This window comes from Sarcophilus harrisii, chromosome 4 (assembly GCF_902635505.1).
Source record: "Sarcophilus harrisii chromosome 4, mSarHar1.11, whole genome shotgun sequence".
In the NCBI taxonomy this organism is placed as follows: Eukaryota; Metazoa; Chordata; class Mammalia; order Dasyuromorphia; family Dasyuridae; genus Sarcophilus; species Sarcophilus harrisii.
The window spans coordinates 146,341,005-146,362,680 of NC_045429.1; the positions used below are offsets into that span (position 1 = coordinate 146,341,005).

At 31.9% G+C, this 21,676-nt stretch overlaps 1 protein-coding gene across 5 annotated transcripts in view; it reads right to left on the reverse strand.

Annotated features, from left to right (window-relative positions):
- Positions 1–5,003: 5,003 nt before the first annotated feature.
- ADGB (androglobin) overlaps positions 5,004–21,676 on the reverse strand; it is a 240,026-nt gene continuing 223,353 nt past the window's right edge. For 4 of the 5 annotated variants that reach the window (XM_031937655.1, XM_031937653.1, XM_031937654.1 and 1 more), the window contains 5 exons: positions 14,676–14,837; positions 13,397–13,490; positions 10,958–11,069; positions 7,843–8,026; positions 5,004–5,437 (listed from right to left, as the gene is read on the reverse strand). In XM_031937655.1, the coding sequence (XP_031793515.1) occupies positions 5,252–5,437; positions 7,843–8,026; positions 10,958–11,069; positions 13,397–13,490; positions 14,676–14,837 (738 nt within the window). In that variant the 3' untranslated portion in view covers positions 5,004–5,251. The remainder of the gene's footprint in view (positions 5,438–7,842; positions 8,027–10,957; positions 11,070–13,396; positions 13,491–14,675; positions 14,838–21,676) is intronic. The other variant, XM_031937656.1, reaches the window with a different exon arrangement.

Genomic DNA, 21,676 nt, shown 5'->3' on the forward strand with positions numbered 1-21,676 from the left:
TTCAGTTTGGTATAGTCAAAATTTTCTATTTTGTGATCAGTAATGATCTCTACTTCTTCTTTGGTCATAAATTCCTTCCCCTTCCACAGGTCTAAGAGGTAAACTATCCTGTGTTCCTCTAATTTATTAATAATTTCATTCTTTATGCCTAGGTCATGAAACCATTTTGACCTTATTTTGGTGTACAGTGTTAAGTGTGGATCAATGCCTAGTTTCTGCTATATTAGTTTCCAATTTTCCCAGCAATTTTTATCAAACAGTAAGTTCTTATCCCAAAAGCTGGGGTCTTTGGGTTTGTCAAAGACTAGGTTGCTATAGTTGTTGACTGTTTTGTCCCTTGAACCTGACCTATTCCACTGATCAACTAATCTATTCCTTAGCCAATACCAAATGGTTTTGGTAACTGCTGCTCTATAATATAATTTTAGATCTGGTACAGCTAAGCTACCTTCATTTGATTTTTTTTTTTCATTAATTCCCTTGAAATTCTTGACCTTTTGTTTTTCCATATGAACTTTGTTGTTATTTTTTCTAGGTCATTAAAATAGTTTTTTGGGAGTCTGATTGGTATAGCGCTAACTAAATAGATTAGTTTAGGTAATATTGTCTGAATAAGTCTTTTTCAAAATTCATGAATAAAAGGGAACTAATGATCATTTTTACTCTGTTAAGAAATCTGTTGCTTAGTCCCTGTTAGACAGATAGGCATGTTTATATAATGAAGCTCAACACATTTCTATGAGAATGAATAGATTTTGATTGAATTTAGAAAAAATAACCTGTGATTAAACTTAGAGGGAGATATAGTTGATGAGTTTGTTATATAAGTTAATTTCCAGAAAACAGCATATTGTGTGGTGTAATACTGCCATCTATGATCATACCAAAAAGTGAAAAAAACAGGAAATATTTATACTTAAGTTCCCAAGAATGTAAAAAACTTCAATATATAATATATTTACTCAAGGAAAATCCACCTGTAATTGGAAGCAGTTTAACTAAAATGAAGATGAACAAATCTGTCTTCAGAGTGAGCAATCAATTTTAAATCTACAGATTGAAATTATGTTGTTGTTGTTGTTGCTGTTTTAGTGTCATATGCTTTTAATATGAAGAGAGAGATGCAAGCCATTAAAATCCTTAGAAGTATAAAGATATTGGGTATACATTACTATTCAATATTATATTAGAAATGCTAGCTTTGGAAATAAAAGATGAAAAAGAGATTAAAGGAATTAGAGTAGATAATTATCATTCTTTGCAAATGATATGATGGTATACTTAGAGAACCCCAGAGAATCTACTAAAAAGCTATTAGAAATAATCCACAACTTTAGCAAAGTTGCATTATACAAAACAAATCCACACAAATCCTTTTTATACATCACTAAAAAAAATCCAAAAACAAGAGATCAAAGAGAAATTTCATTTAAAATAACTGTCAAAAGTATAAAATATTTGGGAATGTATCTGCCAAGGGCAAATCAGGAACTATATAAGCAAAACTATAAAATACTTTCCACACAAATAAAGTCAGATATAACTAATTGGAAAAATATCAAATGCTCTTGGATTGGTCAAGTGAATATAATAAAGATGACAATACTCCCTAAACTAATCTATTTATTTAGTGCTCTACCAGTCGGATTTTCAAAAAACTGTATTAATGACCTAGAAAAAATAACTACAAAATTCATCGAAGAACAAAAGGTCAAGACTTTCAAGGGAACTAATGGGAAAAAAATCAAATGAAGGTGGCCTACCTATATCAGATCTAAAACTATATTATAAAGCAGAAGTCACCAAAACCATTTGATATTGGCTAAGAAATAGACTAGTTGATCAGTGGAATAGGCTAGGTTTACAGGACAAAATAGTGTTTGTCAAACCCAAAGGTCCCAACAGAATTCACTGTTTGATAAAAACTGCTGGGAAAATATGCCAGAAACTAGGCATTGACCCACACTTAATGCTGTACACCAAGATAAGGTCAAAATAGGTTCATGGTCTAGACACAAAGAATGAGATTATAAATACATTAGAAGAACATAGGATAGTTTACCTCTCAGACCTGTGAAGGAGGAAGAATTTTGTGACCAAGAAGAACTAAAGATCACAAAATAGAAAATTTTGATTATATTAAGTTTTTGTACAAATGAAACTAATGCAGACAAGATTAGAAAAGAAGCAATAAATTGGGAAAACATTTTTACTTTCAAAGGTTCTGATAAAGGCTTCGTTTTTAAAATATATAGAGAATTGACTCAAATTTATAAGAAATTAAGCCACTCTCCAGTTGATAAATGGTCAAAGGATATGAACAGACAATTTTTAGATGAAGAAAATTAAAGTATTTTTAATCACATGAAAAGGTGCTCTAAATCACTATTGATCAGAGAAATGCAATTTGAGACAACTCTGCAATACCACTATACACCTCTAAGATTGACTAAGATGATAGGAAAAGATAATGATGAATGTTGGAGGCGATGTGGGAAAACTGGGACACTGATACATTATTGGTAAGAATTGTGAACGAATCCAGCCATTCTGGAGAGCGATTTGGAACTATGCTCAAAAAGTTATCAAACTGTGCATACCCTTTGACCCAGCAATGTTTGTACTGGGCTTATATCCCAAAGAGATCCTAAAGGAAGGAAAGGGGCCTGTATATGCAAAAATGTTTGTGGCAGCCCTGTTTGTAGTGGCTAGAAGCTGGAAAATGAATGGATGCTCATTAATTGGAGAATGGCTGAATAAATTGTGATATATGAATGTCATGGAATATTATTATTCTATAAGAAATGACCAGCAGGATGAATACAGAGAGGCCTGGAGAGACTTACATTAATTAATGCTAAATGAAATGAGCAGAACCAGCAGATCATTATACCCAGCAACAAGATTATACGATGATCAACTCTGATGGACGTGGTTTTCTTCAACAATGAAATGATTCAAGTTCCATTTGAAACTTTCAGTTTCAGTTGTTCAGTAAAGAAGAGAATCAGCTACACCCAGAGAAAGAACAATGGGAAATGAGTGTGGACCACAACATATTATTTCCACTCTTTCTGTTATTGTTTGCTTGCATTTTTGTTTTCTTTCTCAGTTTATTTTCTTTTTTTCTAGATCCAATTTTTCTTGTGTAGCAAGATAACTGTATGAATATGTATGCATATATTGAATTCAACATATACTTTAACCTGTTTAACATATATATTGGACTACCTGCCATCTATGGGAGGGGGTTGGGGGAAGGAGGGGAAATGTTGGCACAGAAGGTTTGGCAAGGGTGAATGTTGAAAAATTACCCATGCATATGTTTTGTAAATAAGAAGCTCTAATAAAATAATTTTTTAAAAGATATTTGGTATGGATAAATTTATCTTTTCCAAACCCTAGATTTCCACACCATTTTGTCCCTATGTTATTCAAACTTTTGTGGCATTATTTACCATAGAGATGAAAAACTAAACTAGTGATAAATTCAGTTCTGAAACTAAGAGACAAAAAAATACCAACTTGATTGAATCCTGAAGCTAGATATTTTTCTTGCATTCTCCAAACACTAAGCATGTGAAAATTTAATTTTTTTTGTGTGTGTATGTATATGTATACGTGTGCGTATTGTCTCCCAATATGATCCTTGAGGGCAGGGGCTGTTTCTCATTATCTAGTTCAGGGACTGTTATATTATAAGCACTTAATTGCTTATTGACTGATTGTGTTCAATATAGAAAATTTAATTTTTTGTAAATATTATGTATTTTATTTTCTGTAAATATTATGTAACAAAGGAATGCATTTGGATATATGAAATCCTCTTTCATGTGAATATCTGTGCCAGTAAAAATCCAACAACTGTAATGCTGGAGAAACTGAGGCAAGATAGAGATTAGAGAGTTTTTAATATTTTTTAAATTGGAGAGCTTGGATTAATTGGCTGAATAGGACTAATTCTCAAAGTATTCAGCATTGAGCTAAGAATTCCAGGGATTCTTATAGGGTTTCAGTGATAAGGGAAACAAAGGTAGGGGGAGGGAGAGGAGAAGTAAGGTTGAGCAATGGTGAGTGGGAACTTCCCAGAATGGACCATAAATTCGGTTCTGAAAGATTGGGGGTAAGGAAGGATCATAAATCCTGATAAGTTGGAAGGAGTCAGGATGTCTGAGATGAAAGATATGTCCCCCCTATCTTGAAATAAACTATCTGTATTTTATGGCTCTATGGAATGCTAATGGTCAGGGTTCCCAGCCCTAATTGTATCAGTTCTAATGGTCAGGAAGGGAGGTTGCCATCAGGAAGATTGAACAGAACAGAACAATTCAGGGGAACTGAAGTACAATGATTCAAGGAAACTGAGGTAGAATAAAGGAAACTGAGGTAGAACAATTAAAGGAAACTGTGGCATAACACAACTAATTTATTTAACCACATGATTCAGCTACATAAATACTTCAAAATAATCCTCAGAAGAAACAGGAATTTTTTATCAACAATAATGAAAACAGACATGAAAATAGTTTAGAAAACCAACACTCTCTTAGCATTGTTAAAATAAAACATAAGATTACCATTCATTAGTATTTGTCATGAGATGGTTCCAATAGCAAATCAAAAAGAAACTTGAATACATTTGAAAGAAAAAGGGAAATTTGGCTTGGATTAAACCAAGAAATGCTATAATGGGTAAACATGTTTGAAACTATTGGAATAGTGGTCTATACTTATACAAATATAAATAATCACTAAGTAAAAAAGTCTGTATATGTCCAACAACTAAATTGGTGAAAAAACAAAAAGCAAAAAGAAACAAAACTTGAGAGGAAGAAAAATTTCCATGATGGAAAAATAAATCTTGAATAATTTAATGTCTTTAAATGAAATAGGTTTGTTTAGACTTTTTAGAAGAGCAGTTAGTTCCTCATAGTTGCTGAAAATGTTCTAGTACCTAGTTCTGACTGGGATTTTTTCTAAAAAAGAAAGACAGACATCTTAGATTGAGGGAGAATTCCTTTATTATATAAATATTTTGAGGATAACAATATGAATTAAAACATCATTTATATAAGGCTAAACCTAGGGAAAAATTAAAATTAAAAAGTAGAAATGTTAGAGAATTATGCTATCATGCTTAAACAATCATATTTTCAATTAGTCTAACTTTTATTTCATAGATATATACAACAATTGCTCATTAAAAATAGTTTTCTTTTCCTGAATAAGGGAAATGTTTGGCTTCCTAGGGTCACTTTTTTTTCCCTCCTTTTCCTTTTTTTTTCTGATGTTCAGGACTTTTCTTCTCCGGCTCCGGTTTAACGACTACTTCTTCTGCTGCTAATGCCGCTACTCGTTGGCGCTCCTCTTCTAGCAACCTCTCCCTGTATTCTTCCCGGGGTAATAGAACCATATCCCGGGTCTCCTGTAAAGATGTCTGTCCCCCACCCCAAATTTAAACCAAATAAAAAACAAAAAGAAAAAGAAAACAACAACAACAACAACAGTGAATTTGATATCATAAAACAAATCCCTACACTTTTTTTCTGTGATGCACAAGGATTCAAATCAGAAATGAAGTCTTGCTTGAATAATACTTACTTATGGATCTATAATTTCCTAACTTTTCTGAACGGATTTTTCTCCCTTTATGAGCAGGTAATAATGTTACATATCTAAATTTTGTTTGCTTGTATTAATTGATCAAATTTATGACTTATTAGTGTAGAAGAGTTTCATCTACCAATTTTAAATTGGATGTGCCTTTTAAATGTCTTGACCTGAAAGTCAGCTCTCTACCCACTACAGTACACTGTCTCATATATTTCATTTTCCATACATCAGTAACATGAAGTTGTAAAAAGGTGCAATTCTTGGTAAATATATAATTTCTTCTACAAGAAAACTCATTCTAAGAGGAAGTTTTTCTCCACCATGTTTACACCGGGAAAGGATTGCATATACACAACTGTCATTAAACTTTGAATTTCTTAAAGGCAGGGATTATCTTTTATTCTTTTTTAGATTCACATTGATTAGCATAGTATTTGGCACATTATATATGTTTAATAAATGTTTATTGGATGATTGAGAAAGAAGGTGATACAGAATTAGCACTCCTAACACTGCCCTAACCACCCTCATAAGACATCATAACCAAATTTCACAGTAAAATTGTAAATGGTGTGTAGAGTAGTAGTCTTGGAATCAGACTCCAAGACAGTTACTAATTGTGCTGCCTTAGACAAGTCATTTAACTTCATTCAGCCTCAATTTTGTCATCTGAAAATAGAGATAATTACACTACCTACCTCACAAGTTTGCTGAAATGATCAAATGAGATTTTATATTAATATGTGATTTTATATTTTAAATAATGTGAAATTGTATCTATACATGCAAATATACATATGCATATATGCTATTATAATACAGTATTTTATATTATATATAAAATCAGTTATATATTCATTAATTTATATGTTATGCATAAATATATAACTATATATATATATACAAAATATATAATATATAAAATTAGTTTTGTCACTATTAAATGGCAAAACATGGTAGCTACCTCAAATGAGACATACTATGTGTGGTAATATAGTATTAATATGTTCTAAATATTATATAAGTAATGTAGAAATATAGAAATTATATATATATATATTTATGTCATCTCATTTGATTATTTCAACAACCCTGAGATAGGTGCTCTAATTGTCCCCATTTTACAAATGTCAAAACTGATTTTACAGACACATGCACACACACACACACACACACACACACACCACCTTGCAAACTTCAAAGCACTAAGAAAATAGTAGATGTTATTATTATTATTATTATCATCATCATCATCATCCTGGGAAACAATATTTATTAATAACAGGGAACGAACAGGCCTTTATAACATTGTTCTTCCTACTATGTTTTCTTGTAGCAATTAATGATATTATAAGGCAGAATATACCTTTAATACCTCTTCAAATTCTATACTTGGAAAAAAAATTAAATGATCACCTGTTAAAAATTCATGCTTCTCAGAGATGGCTGAGAAAGAATGGAAGAGCTATACATTCCTTAACAAATAATGTACTATGTCACTCTGCTCTTTTAAAAAAGCTAGAAGAAATGGATATCAGTAAGAAGATGAATCACTGCTACCAGTACTATATGAAAACAATTCATTAAGACATGACAACAAATACATAAAGTATTTGCTCTAGAAATACAATATTATTGAACAGAATCTATTTTGACAGTGGCAGAGTTTTATTGGACTAGTCATACTACTACATGCATGGAGGATATTAAAATTCTGAAAACATTTTACAGCCATCTTGGTGGTACAAAATAAACAAATGAACTTATTAAATGATTTTAAAAGGTTCCTCAAAATTTTACTAACTTAAGGATATAAATAGTCTACTTTCAATGCTAGTTGGAAATGAACTTGTGTTCTCCCTGGCATATGAAATGCCAGTGTTGTCTGAATAGCTGAAGAATAACAATGACCAAAGGAGAAAAGTGAAATTTAAGAAATGGTATATGAATAGTGATATTCAAGGGTAGCACATTGTCTCCAGGTTGGATTGTTGTCACAATAAAAAAAATAAAAACACTTATGGGAAGCAACATATCTCATAAATTTTTTTTTTAAATATAGTTTCTCCCATGTGATGGAAAAGGATAGAATGTGATTCTAGAAAGGATGAGAGGCAAATCTCCATCAACTTGCTAATTACATGGATTGATAATAATATATAAGATGTCAAATTTTAAAAATTTAAAAGGTTTGTCACAAGTGACATGTATTTACATGCTCTAACTTACACGGATATCTTTGTAAGTATCCAAAACTTTTGCCTTTAGTTTCTTCCGTGCTGCATGTTCAAAATCTCTTTTGCTAAGTATTTTTTCTCGATACTGGCGAAACTGATGAACTTCCTCTGCCTTCTGCATATCTTGTTGCTGGGCCAAAGCAATATTGTATAGTACAGGTTCATCAGTTGTTTGTCTTGGGAAAAACATCAAAAGCTATTTTAAATTCATTTTGGAATTTGGTTTTGAATTGTTTTCTTAAGGAATAAAGTGATTAAAAGACCCAACTCTAGCTATGGCAAAGCATCACAAAGCTCTTCTTCCAATATCCATCATCATCTTAGTCTCTAAGAGTCATATTGATAATATATCAGTAACTTATAGTGAATTTAAAGAAGCAAAGAATACTAAATCATATGGGAAATTTTTGCTGCCATTCATTTTTATTTTTATCATGCTTTGGGGTCACCATCTTTTTGTCTAACTGTTTACATAATGTGATTAAGAAATACATTTTGTTTTCTAGGAAAGATTATTCTGTTTCTTTTGAATCTGTGAAGTCAAAAAGTAACAATCATATTTAAAATTTTGTCATCATTCCTCAAGAGCATACATTCATTCCTCAAGAGCATACATTCATTCCTGAAGATTATCCCTATTGGCTGAACTTCAAATCAGTGTAAATCTATTTAAGCATAGGCTACCTAGTGTGAATACTCTGTAGCTCTATTTGCCCCAATCATCAAACCTGAAGTTTATTTGAGGATGTAAAATCTGTTCAATAAACTTTATTTATAACTCACAATATGACAGTTGCTATTATGCTAAAAATTAAGGACAGTGGGAAAACACTGAAATTGAGTTTGCCCTCAAAGAGTTTCTATTCAATTGGGGAATATAATACAGATACAGATAATTTAAAAATTCATATTTAGGATAAGAAAGAAGAGAACACTTAAAGACTAGGATATCAGGGGAAAATCACATAGAAAGTAATGCCTAATGGTCTTTAATGGAAACTGAAGATTCTAAGACATGGGGAAAAGGAAGGAGTGCCTTCCAGACATGAGGGACTGCTGTCTATGACACCACAGTTATAAAATGCTGAATCTGGGGAACAGTATGGCAATTTGACTGGAATCTTGAGTGCATAAAAGGAATATATGAAATCAATCTGTAAAGGGAAGTTGGAGCTATATCGTGGGCAATTTTAAATGGTAAGGTAATAAGTTTGCATTTTATCCTAGAGGCAAATGGAAGCCAGTGAAGATTTCTGAGCAAGACAGTGATGAGCTCAAACCTTTTCTTTATGAAGCTTATTTTAGTAGTTATTTTCAAGAAGGCTTGGACAGAGAAGAAACAGGAAACAATGAAATCCAAGGGAAAGGCACTATCAGAAAGCCCTCAGTTCAAATCTAGACTCAGACACTTAGTTTCTTTTTGACTGTACTAAAGTAGTAGCAGTGAGTGAAGACAAAGGAATAGATAAGATTTGAAGACTAATTAGATAAAGGAGTAGGAGAAAGAATAGTATTTTCTAATCAATAACAAGGATAAAGGCATACAATCACAGAGTTGATTTTAAGATGGAGGGGCCATAAAGGTCTTCAAATCATTTTATAGATGAGGAAATCAAAGTTTAGCAAGGTCACATAACTTTCCCAGAGTTATCCAGGTGAGAATAGTCTGATGCAAGATTAAAACCTGGCAATTCCTGGTGACAAGTCCAGAATTTTATCTATTTCACCACATTGTCTCTTATTTACAACACATTTTTCAAATTTACAGATTACACAGAGCTACAAAACAATATCTAGCATACAAGACAGCAGAGTCCAAATCCAAAAAGATAGTGACAGAATAGACTTGGGTTAAAACTATCAAGATTATATTTAATAGAGTGGTTAGTCTTACTTTTGGGTGCAAAAAAAGATATGAATATTACAAATAAAAGATGGAAGAGTATGATAAAAGAAGTTTGTTTGAAAAAAAATCCAAGAATCTTAGTGGACTTCAAATTTATATGCACTAATAGTGTGATGTAGCAGCAGGAAACATGATCTTGAACTGAAGAAAGGCAGTTTTCAGATAAAAGGAAGTTATAATTTCATGAGATCCCATCTGGAATATGGTGTACTGGACATCACAGTTTAAGAAGGTCATTTATAAGTTAAAGGATAACCTGAAGGTAACCAAAAAGGCTGAGAACGTTTAATAACATGTGATATGGTCTCAGGTTGATGGAATGGAGTGGAGGATTAGTATTTTGCCTAGAGAGGAAAACTCATCTTTATGTAATGAAAGTCTCTCTCTCTAAAAAGAAAAAAAAATTAGATCTATTTTGTTTGGACCCAGAAGATAGATCTAGGAGCAGAAAGTTAGAAAGTGAAAATTTTAGACTTGATGTCAGAGGAGAAAAAAAATCTTAAAAGAGTTGTCTAAAAATGGAAAGAATTGTTTAAAGAAAAGTTCTTCCTTTTTGCAGGTCTTCTGCATCAATCAGAAGCTAGATGACTGCTTCCTATATATGTTATAAAGAATGACTGGGGAAACAGATATGTGTTGGGCAGATGATTGCAGAGATTTTTTTTGAACTTTCAAATTCTATGATTCTGTAATTTGTAGAGGATATATGAATTGGATTAAATGGCTCTTTCAACCCTAAGATTTTGTGAAGAATATCTATATAAATAATCAGTTCTATTTTTGTGTGTGTAAATTTTGATATTTCAATGACACACTAAACTAGAACAAGAAGTTGAAAATATGGGACTGGAGTACAGGAAGAAAAATGAGGACTAGCTATACTTAGGGAATTATTTATTACAAATGACTATTAAGCTCATGGGATCATATGGGCTCACTGAGACATACAGAGGGAAGGAGAGAGCCACAAAAGAACCTCATATTTAGAATCAAATACAACTTTCTGATAAACTCTCACTGAAATAAAAATGCCAGGTTATAACCTATACAACTCAAGATTTACATGACTGATTTGTACACAAGAATATGAGAGATATTTATTTCTAATTCATCATTGCTACAGATACATTTTATATTGGCAATGTAATCTCAGCTCCAAGAACACAGATTTCCACATTTATTCATATTTACTACAACTTACCGGAAATATGGAGTAATATTTAAAGGTGCTAATTCTTTCTTCATTGGTTGACCACCTATGTCAGTTGTCACTACAGTTTGTATGTGTTCAACACCAGGAGGTTTTTTTGTTTCTTCATAAGTTATACCATTTGTAATAAAAAGATATACATATATATAATTATTTTTAACTTTAAAGTTTGCATTGATATCATTTTATGTCACCCCCATTTCAAAATATATACTTCCCTTTCCTAAATACTGTATTTTAAAATTTTTTCATATATTCTTTTTTTTTCTTTTGTCATTGTTTAGCTTTGCCTTACCTGATAGGGTTTTATTTAGATAATTTTAATTTGTGTTTAACATCTAGTTTCTGTTGTTTTACTTTATAGATTAACAATAGACATAGCAAAAACCTATCTTACTTTAGCTTAGAAAATTTAACTAAAAAACAAATATTTATTGAATCCCTGCTAAATTAAAGTTCCTATAGTTATCAGCAAATACTTAAAGAAAGCACTGAGTGGGTTGTGAAGACACAGACTTGTGATGCTGGGAGAAAGAAAAGTAAAATTTCTCACACTAACAATTTTACACTTCAGAGCCTCAAACAGATCCATATATTAAGAAATAAACATCACTTGCTAATAACTAGTAAGGAAGGGACTGGAGTGCATACCATATTACCACATAAGAGAGGAAAAATCTACCTGGGCACCCTTCACAAAAAGAATAATCAAATAGAAGGATATGGCTCTAGGGAAATGATATAATCTCAAGATGTGTAGATTTTGAGTACAAAAGCCTAACTTTGGCCAAAGTTCCCTGACTATGTAAATAGATCTTTTTCAATAGCATTTCATGGTTTTCCTCATGAATTAAGATTTTTTAGGAATGGAGGTACTCAGAAGATCCTTAACAAAGTGATGGGGAAAAAAACATGGTGGTGGTGGGAGACACATAGTCATGTTACTGATTGGACTGGATAGAGAAGGCTTTGGTATCTCATATGCCCATAATTACAAGAGAGTCATGGAGAAACAGAGGAAATAAATTTATTCACATAAATCATGAAAGGGAATATCCTACAGTGTAAGCAACTGAATTCATAGGATCATAATTTTAAAGTTGGAAGGAGCATTCAAGGTTATTTAATCCAATCACTTCATTTTACAGATGAGAAAATGGGCCTAAAGAAGCTTAGTGAATTGCTCAAGGTCATGTTATTTAGCATCACTTCAAATGGGGTAACACAATTTGAATGTTATCAAAGTTAAAAGGCTGAAATATTTGAAATGTAGGGCTGAACTGGTGCTTATTTTTCTAATCTATCCCACTTATCTTTTTCATATGTTTTAAACATAAATCATTCTGAGGACTCCATAATAGTTTGAATTTTTATAATGTTTCATCTCCTTTAAGCCACTTTTCTTAATTAATATCTTTGAGATTCTTAACCTGGTTTTCTTCCCTATGAATTTCATTATAATTTTGGGTGATTCCTCAAAATAATGAGTTGTCTGTTTGATTGGTATGACACTTCTCCTTAGTGGACAAAAGTACAATAAGAGCTAAGCAGTTCTTTTCTCACCAATTGTTAATACTGTTCCACCCAACTCAAGAAGTAATGTTATCCTTAATTTGATCCAACTTGGCTAATATAAAAGTATTTTTGCATAATTTCATATATATATATAATGGATATCATATAGCTTATCTTCTCAATGGGTGGAGATAGAACTGGAAGTGGGGGGGGGAGAATTTGGAACTGAAAGTAAAAAAGGGATTCTACTGAATGGGAGCTAGAGCTAACTGGAAAAAAAAAACCATTCAATCCTTTGCCTTGCAGAAGAATCATTATCATAATAATAATAATCAAAACACTGTGAACTCAAATGCAGATCATACCAAGACCTGGGGGGAAAAAAGTCTTTAGGATGTTGTGAGTTCTGGAGACTGTTTTTTATTTCATTTATTTATTTATTTTTTGCTGAGGCAGTTGGGGTTAGGTGACTTGTCAGGGTTACATAGCCAGGAAGTGTTAAGTGTCTGAGGCCAGATTTGAACTCGGGTCCTCCTGACTTCAGGGCTGGTGCTCTATCCACTACATCACTTAGCTGCCCCTTAGAAACTGCTTTTTAATGGATTAGTTGAAGCATATTTAGATTAGCAAACAAAAGGCAATATTCAATTATCTATTGAAATTAATGTCATATTACTCATAGCTATAAATCAGTTCCAAATTTGAATGATCAAACTACTGGGATTATTCAAATATATTATTAATTAGGCCTATAGTATCTTTCCTTTTACCTTTCTTTCTCCCTCTCTCTCTCTCCCTTTTTCTTTCTTTTCTCTGAACCTCCCTCTTCCCCTCTCCATTGAAACAACTCTGGAAATTCTCAATTCAATTCTCATGAATGGCGAGATTCATTTGGTCCATAAATGAAATCAATACCTTCTTCCATGCTTTTAGTTGTATCTTCAGGCTCTCCCTCAGCTTCAGCTTTCTTGGTAAATGTGTTGATAAAATGTAAGCGAGCTTGAGCAGCCTGGAAAACAAATGTTTAAAAGACAAGATCTTTGAAAATGGCTGATTATAGAGTAATCATTTTTTTTTAAAAAACCTCCAGGAAAAGAAGAAAATGTGAAATTAGCAAAATTATTTTAGCCATATCTTAACAGGTTAGTAAGTGAGCAAACACATTAAAATACTGAAGTTATTTGTTTTAATACTTGGAACCTTTTTTGTCAGTCAATGAATGAGCAACTCAATGTGTATACTTAGAGAAAATATTTTATTATTAATTAATATTTAACATGTTACAATTGACTAGATTGCAAGCTTCATGATGATTATTCAAGTCTAAATTGTCTTTGTACCTCTTTTAGTACTTGGCAAAGTGCTTTGTATCCAATAAGTGCTTAACAAACTTACTGCATGAATTTTTTATTGAAATTAATGTTATTATATAACTCATATCTATAAATCAGTTCTAAATTTGAATGATCAAACTACTGGGATTAATTAAATTAGCCATCAAATATAGCTACTAATTAGACCTATAGTATCATATTTCAAAGTTATGTACTCCATCAATCTGTTGTCAATTAAATTTATTTTACCTATTCTATGAATATAACTACATTAGTTTCTGAAGCAGATAGAAATTTTAAATAATAAATAATCCCTGTTCTTAAGGAACTTTATATTATAGTAGCAGGATAGAACACATTCAAAAATGATACCAGAAAATATGATGAGTGTATAAATAAGATATGTGTACAGAATTCTTTAAGTTCTGAGGGGGAGGAGGATTATAGGTGAGAGACTACAAACATGCATGTGTTCATAAGGTTTTCTTATGTATATACAAGTATATATTTTAGCTTCATTCTTTGGAGAGAAGAACAGAGGAATGAGCATAGCTAGGGCTTTGTAAATGAAAATAAACTTCCAGCATTTGCAAAAAAAGACTACAGATTCTTTGGCCACAAAAAGCATCATCAAGAGCTAACTTTTTAGCAACATCATTTGATTAGAAAAGGACAGGAAGAAAGGAAGGAAGAAATAAGTAGCTACATAATTGCTGTTTGAAAAGTCTTTTATTCAATATTATTAAGTTCCCTCAATCCCTCTCAAGTGGTTTATTATAAATATATATTTCCTATATTTTGTTGCTTTCAAATCACTCCAAAATGAAGGCAACTAATATAATCTCTCCGATTGTAATTACCTTGATAGATCTGCCTGGCTCTGCAGATTCCCATGCTTGTTTCATTGCTCGGATTTCATCTGCTCTTTCTGTATCCTTCTTAACTTCCAGAATATCAGTGTCAAGCTGTTCAGTGACTAGGCGCAACACCCAATAAGGTTTATTTGGATCTTGTGGCTGAGGCTAAAATTGAGGAGAGAGTAACCAAAAGGATGACTAGATTTGCAACCTTTTAATGAATGACTGGTATTTTTTAATTTCTCAGTGGTTTTTTATTCTAGATTGTTTTTATGCAGCAATCTTGGGTTTTCTTTTTTGTTTTGTTTTTGTTTTTTAAATCATCCATTTATTTCTAGTTGTATGTATAATCAATATGGATCAACAGTGATAGAAACAAAATTGATACTTAATGTAGCATGTTACCACATCTGTTTTCTTTTTTTCAGTATTACTGAACTTGAAAATCAGGCTGAAATATATGAGAAAGAAACGGGAAGGAAATAGTATGAAATAATGTTGTCCATTAATTCCTGCATTGCAAAAATGAAGAGCAGGAAAATAAGGTTACAAAAAATGCCCTTGCTTTCAGCATTGGAAAGAACTCTATCTCTATAAAGCTTGTGATAACAAAATTAGGATCATAGATTTAGAGTTAGAAGGAGTCTTAGAAATTATCTAGACTAACTCCCTGATTTTAAAGGTGAGGATAATGAAGTCCAGAGCAGAAAAGTCACCTGCCCATGAACACACAGTTAGTAAGTAGCAGAACAGAAAACCAATACAGGGTATTGTGTTGATAACAAATTGAGTGCACTTTCTCACTATAGTGCATTGTCTATTAATTGTCCCTAAAATCCAAAAGAATTCATTGAACAAAACATTTCCATTTACAAAAGGGATTAGACTATTATTTGAGATAAACTAATAATAAAGATTAATGTAGAGAAGAATGATTCTATATTTACCGTCTTTCAATGAGCCAAGTCAAATACGTGTTATCTTAGAAGAAAGAGATGGACTATATATCTAGTTGTAAGTATATTACAGAAAGGTATAAAGTCCCTGAACTATAAATCCCATTGCTGGGATATATGTGGACAGAGAATCAAAATGAGTCTAAAAAATTAGAGGTAATAGGGTCCACAGGGGAGAGAAAAGGGGGCTGAATTGAATCCACTATGACTAAGAAACACGATATTTGAAAACACCCAACAATGGAATTCAATAAGTGTTGTGATGCAGGAGCCACCTGCCAGTGGCTGCTGGAGGTCTAACTTGGACCTGTAGAATGGATCTCTTCATGTGAGAGGATGATGATGATACAAGAAGACTGAGAGGCAATGGCGTTCTCTGGCCTCTCCACTGAGAGGCAGTTGCATTGTCTGACCTCTCTCCTCTTCCCTCTCGCCTCCAATTTATTTCATTCCCAATCCACAAGGAACATTTGCGAAGACTGCTTTGCAACTTCTTCAAGTTTATGATTCTCAGCTGTGAAGGCTCTCGGAGAACTGACCTGCCCCTTCACTTAGGCATGGTCCTTAATAATTCCGTTTGTTGTTTTATGGAAACACAATTATTCTCTCCCTTCCCCCACAGCATGATCAGTAAGTTTATGCATTAGCTGTTATCTAAGTCCACATGCTAGAGAGTGCAAACAGCACTATCACCTCTGGATGGTTGCAGAGTGAGATACTATAGCAGATGTTGAATCTTGTGAGATGTCATGGAGGCAAATCAAAAAGAGAAGAGAACTGTAGTTAGAACAAGGATTTTTAATAAGTCTCTCACTAGTTTCCTGGTTTGGCCCTTTGATGTGTTGGCCCATTTAATTATCCTGACTAAAAAAGTCTTCCCGGTCACTTCTCCCTTTCGTTCTCCACAGGTTACTGAAGGAACTCTGGGAGGGTCCTACTCACAAACACTCTTGAATGCAGCTGGTTCTTCTTGTCCCACATTTGGGCACGGTATGTTGTGATACGTGAGCCACCTGCCAGTGGCTGCTGGAGATCTAATTCAGACCTGTAGAATGGATCTCTTCATATGAGAGGATGATGATGATGATGATGATGATGATGATGATGATGATGATGATGATGATGATGATACAAGGAGACTGAGAGACAGTTGCTGTTCTTTGACCTCCCTCCTTTTCCCTCTTGCCTCCAATTTATTTCACTCCCAATGCACAAGGAACATCTGCATTAGTAAAGGCTGCTTTGCAACTCCTTCAAGTTTATCATTCACAGCTGTGGAGGCTTTCAGAGAATTGACCTACCCCTTCACTTAGGCATTGTCCTTAACAAATAAGCAATCACATATTTCCTAATCTTGTATCAAGGCCCCCCCCAAAAAAATTGTTTTAATTGATCTAGAACTTTTCTTGGAAAAAAAAATCCCAACGAAACAAAATATAAAAAGAAATTCCATTCAAAATGACTACAAAATGAAAACAATAATTAACATTTGAAATATAAAAATTTATACAGAATTAAAATGAGATATTGGAACTGAATTTGTTGTTCTTCAGGTGATATTATTTGTATATCAGGCATGACAATCAAAATTTTAGACAAGGGAACCAAAGAAACAGACATACTTAGAGAAGTTAAGCAAGGAAGCTACAATGTCTTTAAAGACATATGTAATAAAATAACAGATATAGAGAAACATAGACATGTACATACATACATTTGGGAAATGTTATAACTTCTGGTTACTTAAAGGAAAAGTTAATCAAATTAAATGAAGTAATACACAGCAAAAGTGTAATATTTGGGGACTTCAATATTCCCTCTCATACTTAGAAAAATATTTTTTAAAAAGAGATTAGGATCAGAATAGAATTTTAAGAGAGTATTATAGACTCTTGGTGACTACTAAAGGAGAAATGAAATAGTATATATAGTTCTTATCTTTATGGAAAATCAATATATAACTCTCAATAATGGAAATTATGGGACCATATAACAAAATTTTTAGAATACAGGCAAAGAAATAATTGGAAAAATATGTCTTTAAATACTTTCATTAAAAAAAAGAGAGAGAAGAGAGATCATCAAATTGGAAATACAATTTTTAAAACTTACAAAAGCAATGAAACACTTCAACTAAGAACAGTAAAAAGAAAAAAAAAACAAATTGCCATCCTCAAAAATAATAAAAAAGAATTTAAAACAAATAGAGAAAACAAAGGGGGATTAGAAACTATTTTTACCCAATAAAACATAAATAAAATGATAACAAATGAAATCATTTTAAACAAAAATAAATGCCTATATTAAAAGAAAAAATAAAATTAATCCTATAAAATAAAATTGAAAATCCACATATGAAATTTAAAAAATCCAGACACAAATTTACAATTGAATTCTATCAAGCATTCAAACAACTAAATCCAATAACACAACTTGTTTGTAGAGATTGAGAAAGAAAGCATCCTTCCAAAATCTTTCCTGGGGACAATATTGTTTTTTTTTTCTTCTATTTTTTTTTTTTTTGAAGCTTACAATCCACTTTTTAAAAAATAGCTTTTTATTTACAAGATATATGCATGAGTAATTTTTTAGCATTGACCTTTGAAAAACCTTCTTTTCCAACTTTTCCCTTCCTTCTCCCCACCCCATCCTCAAGATGGTAGGTAGACCCATACATGTTAAATATGTTAAAGTATATGTTAAATACAATATATGTATACATATTTATACAGTTATTTTGCTGCACAAGAAAAATCAGACTTAGACATAAGGTAAAAATAACCTGAGAAAGAAATAAAAAATGCAAGTGGACAAAAACAAAGGGAGTGGAAATGCTATGTTGTGGTTCATACTCATTTCCCATAGTTCTTTCACTGGATGTAGCTGGTTCTCTTCATTAGTGAACAAATAGAATTGATTTCGTTCATCTCATTGTTGGAGAGCCATATCCATCAGAATTGATCATCAAATAGTATTATTATTCAAGTACATAATGATTTCCTCATCCTGCTCATTTCATTCAGCATCAGTTCATGTAAGTCTCTCTAGGCCTTTCTGAAATCATCCTACTAGTCATTTCTTACAGAACAATAATATTCCATAACATTCATATACCATAATTTATTCAACCATTCTCCAATTGATGGGCATCCATTCAATTTCCAGTTTCTGGCCACTATGAAAAGGGCTACCACAAACATTTTTGCACATACAGGTCCCTTTTCCTTTAAGATCTCTTTGAGATAGAAGCCCAGTAGTAACACTGCTGGATCAAAGGGTATACACAGTTTGACAACCTTTTGAGCATATTTCCAAATTGCTCTCCAGAATAATTGGATGCATTCACAATTCCACCAACAATGTATCAGTGTCCCAGTTTTCTCACATCCCCTCCAACATTTGTCTTTACCTTTTCCTTTCATCTTAGCCAATCTGAGAGTGTGTAGTGGCTTCTCAGAGTTGTCTTAATTTGCATTTCTCTGATCAATAATGATTTGGAGCATCTTTTCATATGGCTAGAAATTGTTTCAATTTTTTCATTTGAAAATTATCTAGTCATATCCTTTGACCATTTATCAATTGGAGAATGGATTGATTTCTTATAAATGTGAGTCAATTCTCTATATATTTTGGAAATGAGGCCTTTATCAGAGCCTTTGACTGTAAAAATGTTTTTCCAGTTTATTGCTTCCCTTCTAATTTTGTCTGCATTAGTTTTGTTTGTACAAAAGCTTTTTAGTTTGATATAATCAACATTTTCTATTTTGTGATCAATAATGATCTCTAGTTCTTTCATCACAAATTCCTTCCTCCTTCACAGGTCTGAGAGGTAAACTATCTTATGTTCTTCTAATTTATTTATAATCACATTCTTTATGCCTAGATCATGAACCCATTTTGACTTTATATTGGTGTATGGTGTTAAGTGTAGGTTAATGCCTAATTTCTGCCATACTAATTTCTAATTTTCCCAAGAGTTTTTGTCAAACAGTGAATTCTTATCCCAAAAGCTGGAGTCTTTGGGTTTGTCAAACACTAGATTATTAAAGTTATTGACTATTTTGTCTTGTGAGCCTAACCTATTCCACTGATCAACTAATTTATTTCTTAGCCAATACCAAATGATTTTGGTGACGATTGCTTTGTAATATAGTACCTGGTTCAGATAGGCTACTTTCACTTGATTTTTTTTCATTAGTTCCCTTGAAATTCTTGACCTTTTGTTCTTCCAGATGAATTTTATTGTTATTTTTTCTAGGTCAGTAAAATAGTTTCTTGGGAGTCTGATTAGTACAGCACTAAATAAATAGATTAGTTTAGGTAGCTATTGTCATCTTTATTATATTCACTTGACCTATCCAAAAGCACTTAATATTTTTCCAATTGGTTAGATCTGACTTTATTTTTGTGGAAAGTGTTTTGTAGTTTTGCTTAAATAGTTCCTGACTTAACCTTGGCATAAAGATTCCCAAATACTTTATGCCATTGGCAGTTACTTTAAATGGAATTTCCTTTAGTATCTCTAACTGTTGGATTTTGTTAGTGATATATAAGAATGCTAACAATTTATGTGGGTTTATTTTGTATTCTGCAACTTTGCTAAAGGTGTGGATTAGTTCTAATAGCTTTTTAGTAGAATCTCTTGGGTTCTCTTAGTATACTATCATATCATCTGCAAAGAGTGATAATTTGATTTCTTCATTACCTACTCTAATTCCTTTAATCTCTTTCTCAACTCTTATCATGGAAGCTAGCATTACTAATACAATATTGAATAGTAATGGTGATAGTGGACAATCTTGTTTCACTCCTGATCTTATTGGGAATGGTCCTAGTTTATCCTGGGGACAATTTTGTAATGATTACCTAAGTCAATAAGAAATAAAAGAAAGGACAAATAATAAAACAATATCTCTAATGCAAAAATATTGGGCAGAATATTAGCAAAGAGGCTCCAACAACATATTTACAATATTATACCCTATGACCAGAAATGCAGACCTAATCCATTATTAGAACTGTAAAACCAAAAATAATAAAAAAATATGCCTATATATTTTGCTTTTTGACAAAATATAACATCAGAATTATATTTAAAACATTAAAATGGTAAATAGACCTTTCCTTAATGTGGTAAAAAAAATCTCTTTGTAAAACCAAAAACAGGCATTATCATAATGAAGAAATGGTAGGGGTCTTTCCAGTAATATCAAGGATAAAGCAAGCATTTCTATTATCACCACTATTATTTGATATATTTACAGAAATATTAGTTACAGAAATAAAATGAGAAATAGAAAATTTAAGGGAATGACTATAAAGAAACAAAATTATTGCATTTTGCAAATGATACAATTTACTGAAAAAAATGCAGGATTCACCTAAGATTAATTAGAAGGATAATTTTTAAAGTAGCAGCATAAGAAATGAACTTATATAAATCATCAGACTTTTACATGTTACTTAAAAATCAAGTTAAGATATGGAAAAAAATTCATTCAAAATTACTGCAGAATATCTGAGAATTTACTTACCAAGACACAAGAATTATATGAATATAACTGGGTAATACTTTTTAAAAATAAAAGAACACATAAATAATTGAGAATATTTAATTGGTTATTATGTGATCATGGTAATGTAATAAAATTATAATACTACCAAAATTTATTTACAGATTCAGTACCAAACTAGTCAAACTACTAAAGGGTTGTTTAAAAAGAACTATAGAAAGTAATAATAAAATTCATTTGATATAACAAAAAATATCAAAAGGAAATTGTAAAAATAATGAGAATTAAAGGGACTTAGTAAATGTTTAGCACATAGGCTATATTTATATCTTATTTTGATTTTTCAAATGAATAAATTAGGAAAGCTAGGTCTCATATGTTATGATTATCAAGATATTGCCATCGTCAGGAAAGAACAGCTGATCTAAGACAACAGCTTTTACTAATAGTTCTAAGAAAAGCATCTACTTCTTATTCTGAAATTGCCTATAGAATGCGCATAAAAGTAAGGAGATCCTGAACTTTTTAACTAAAA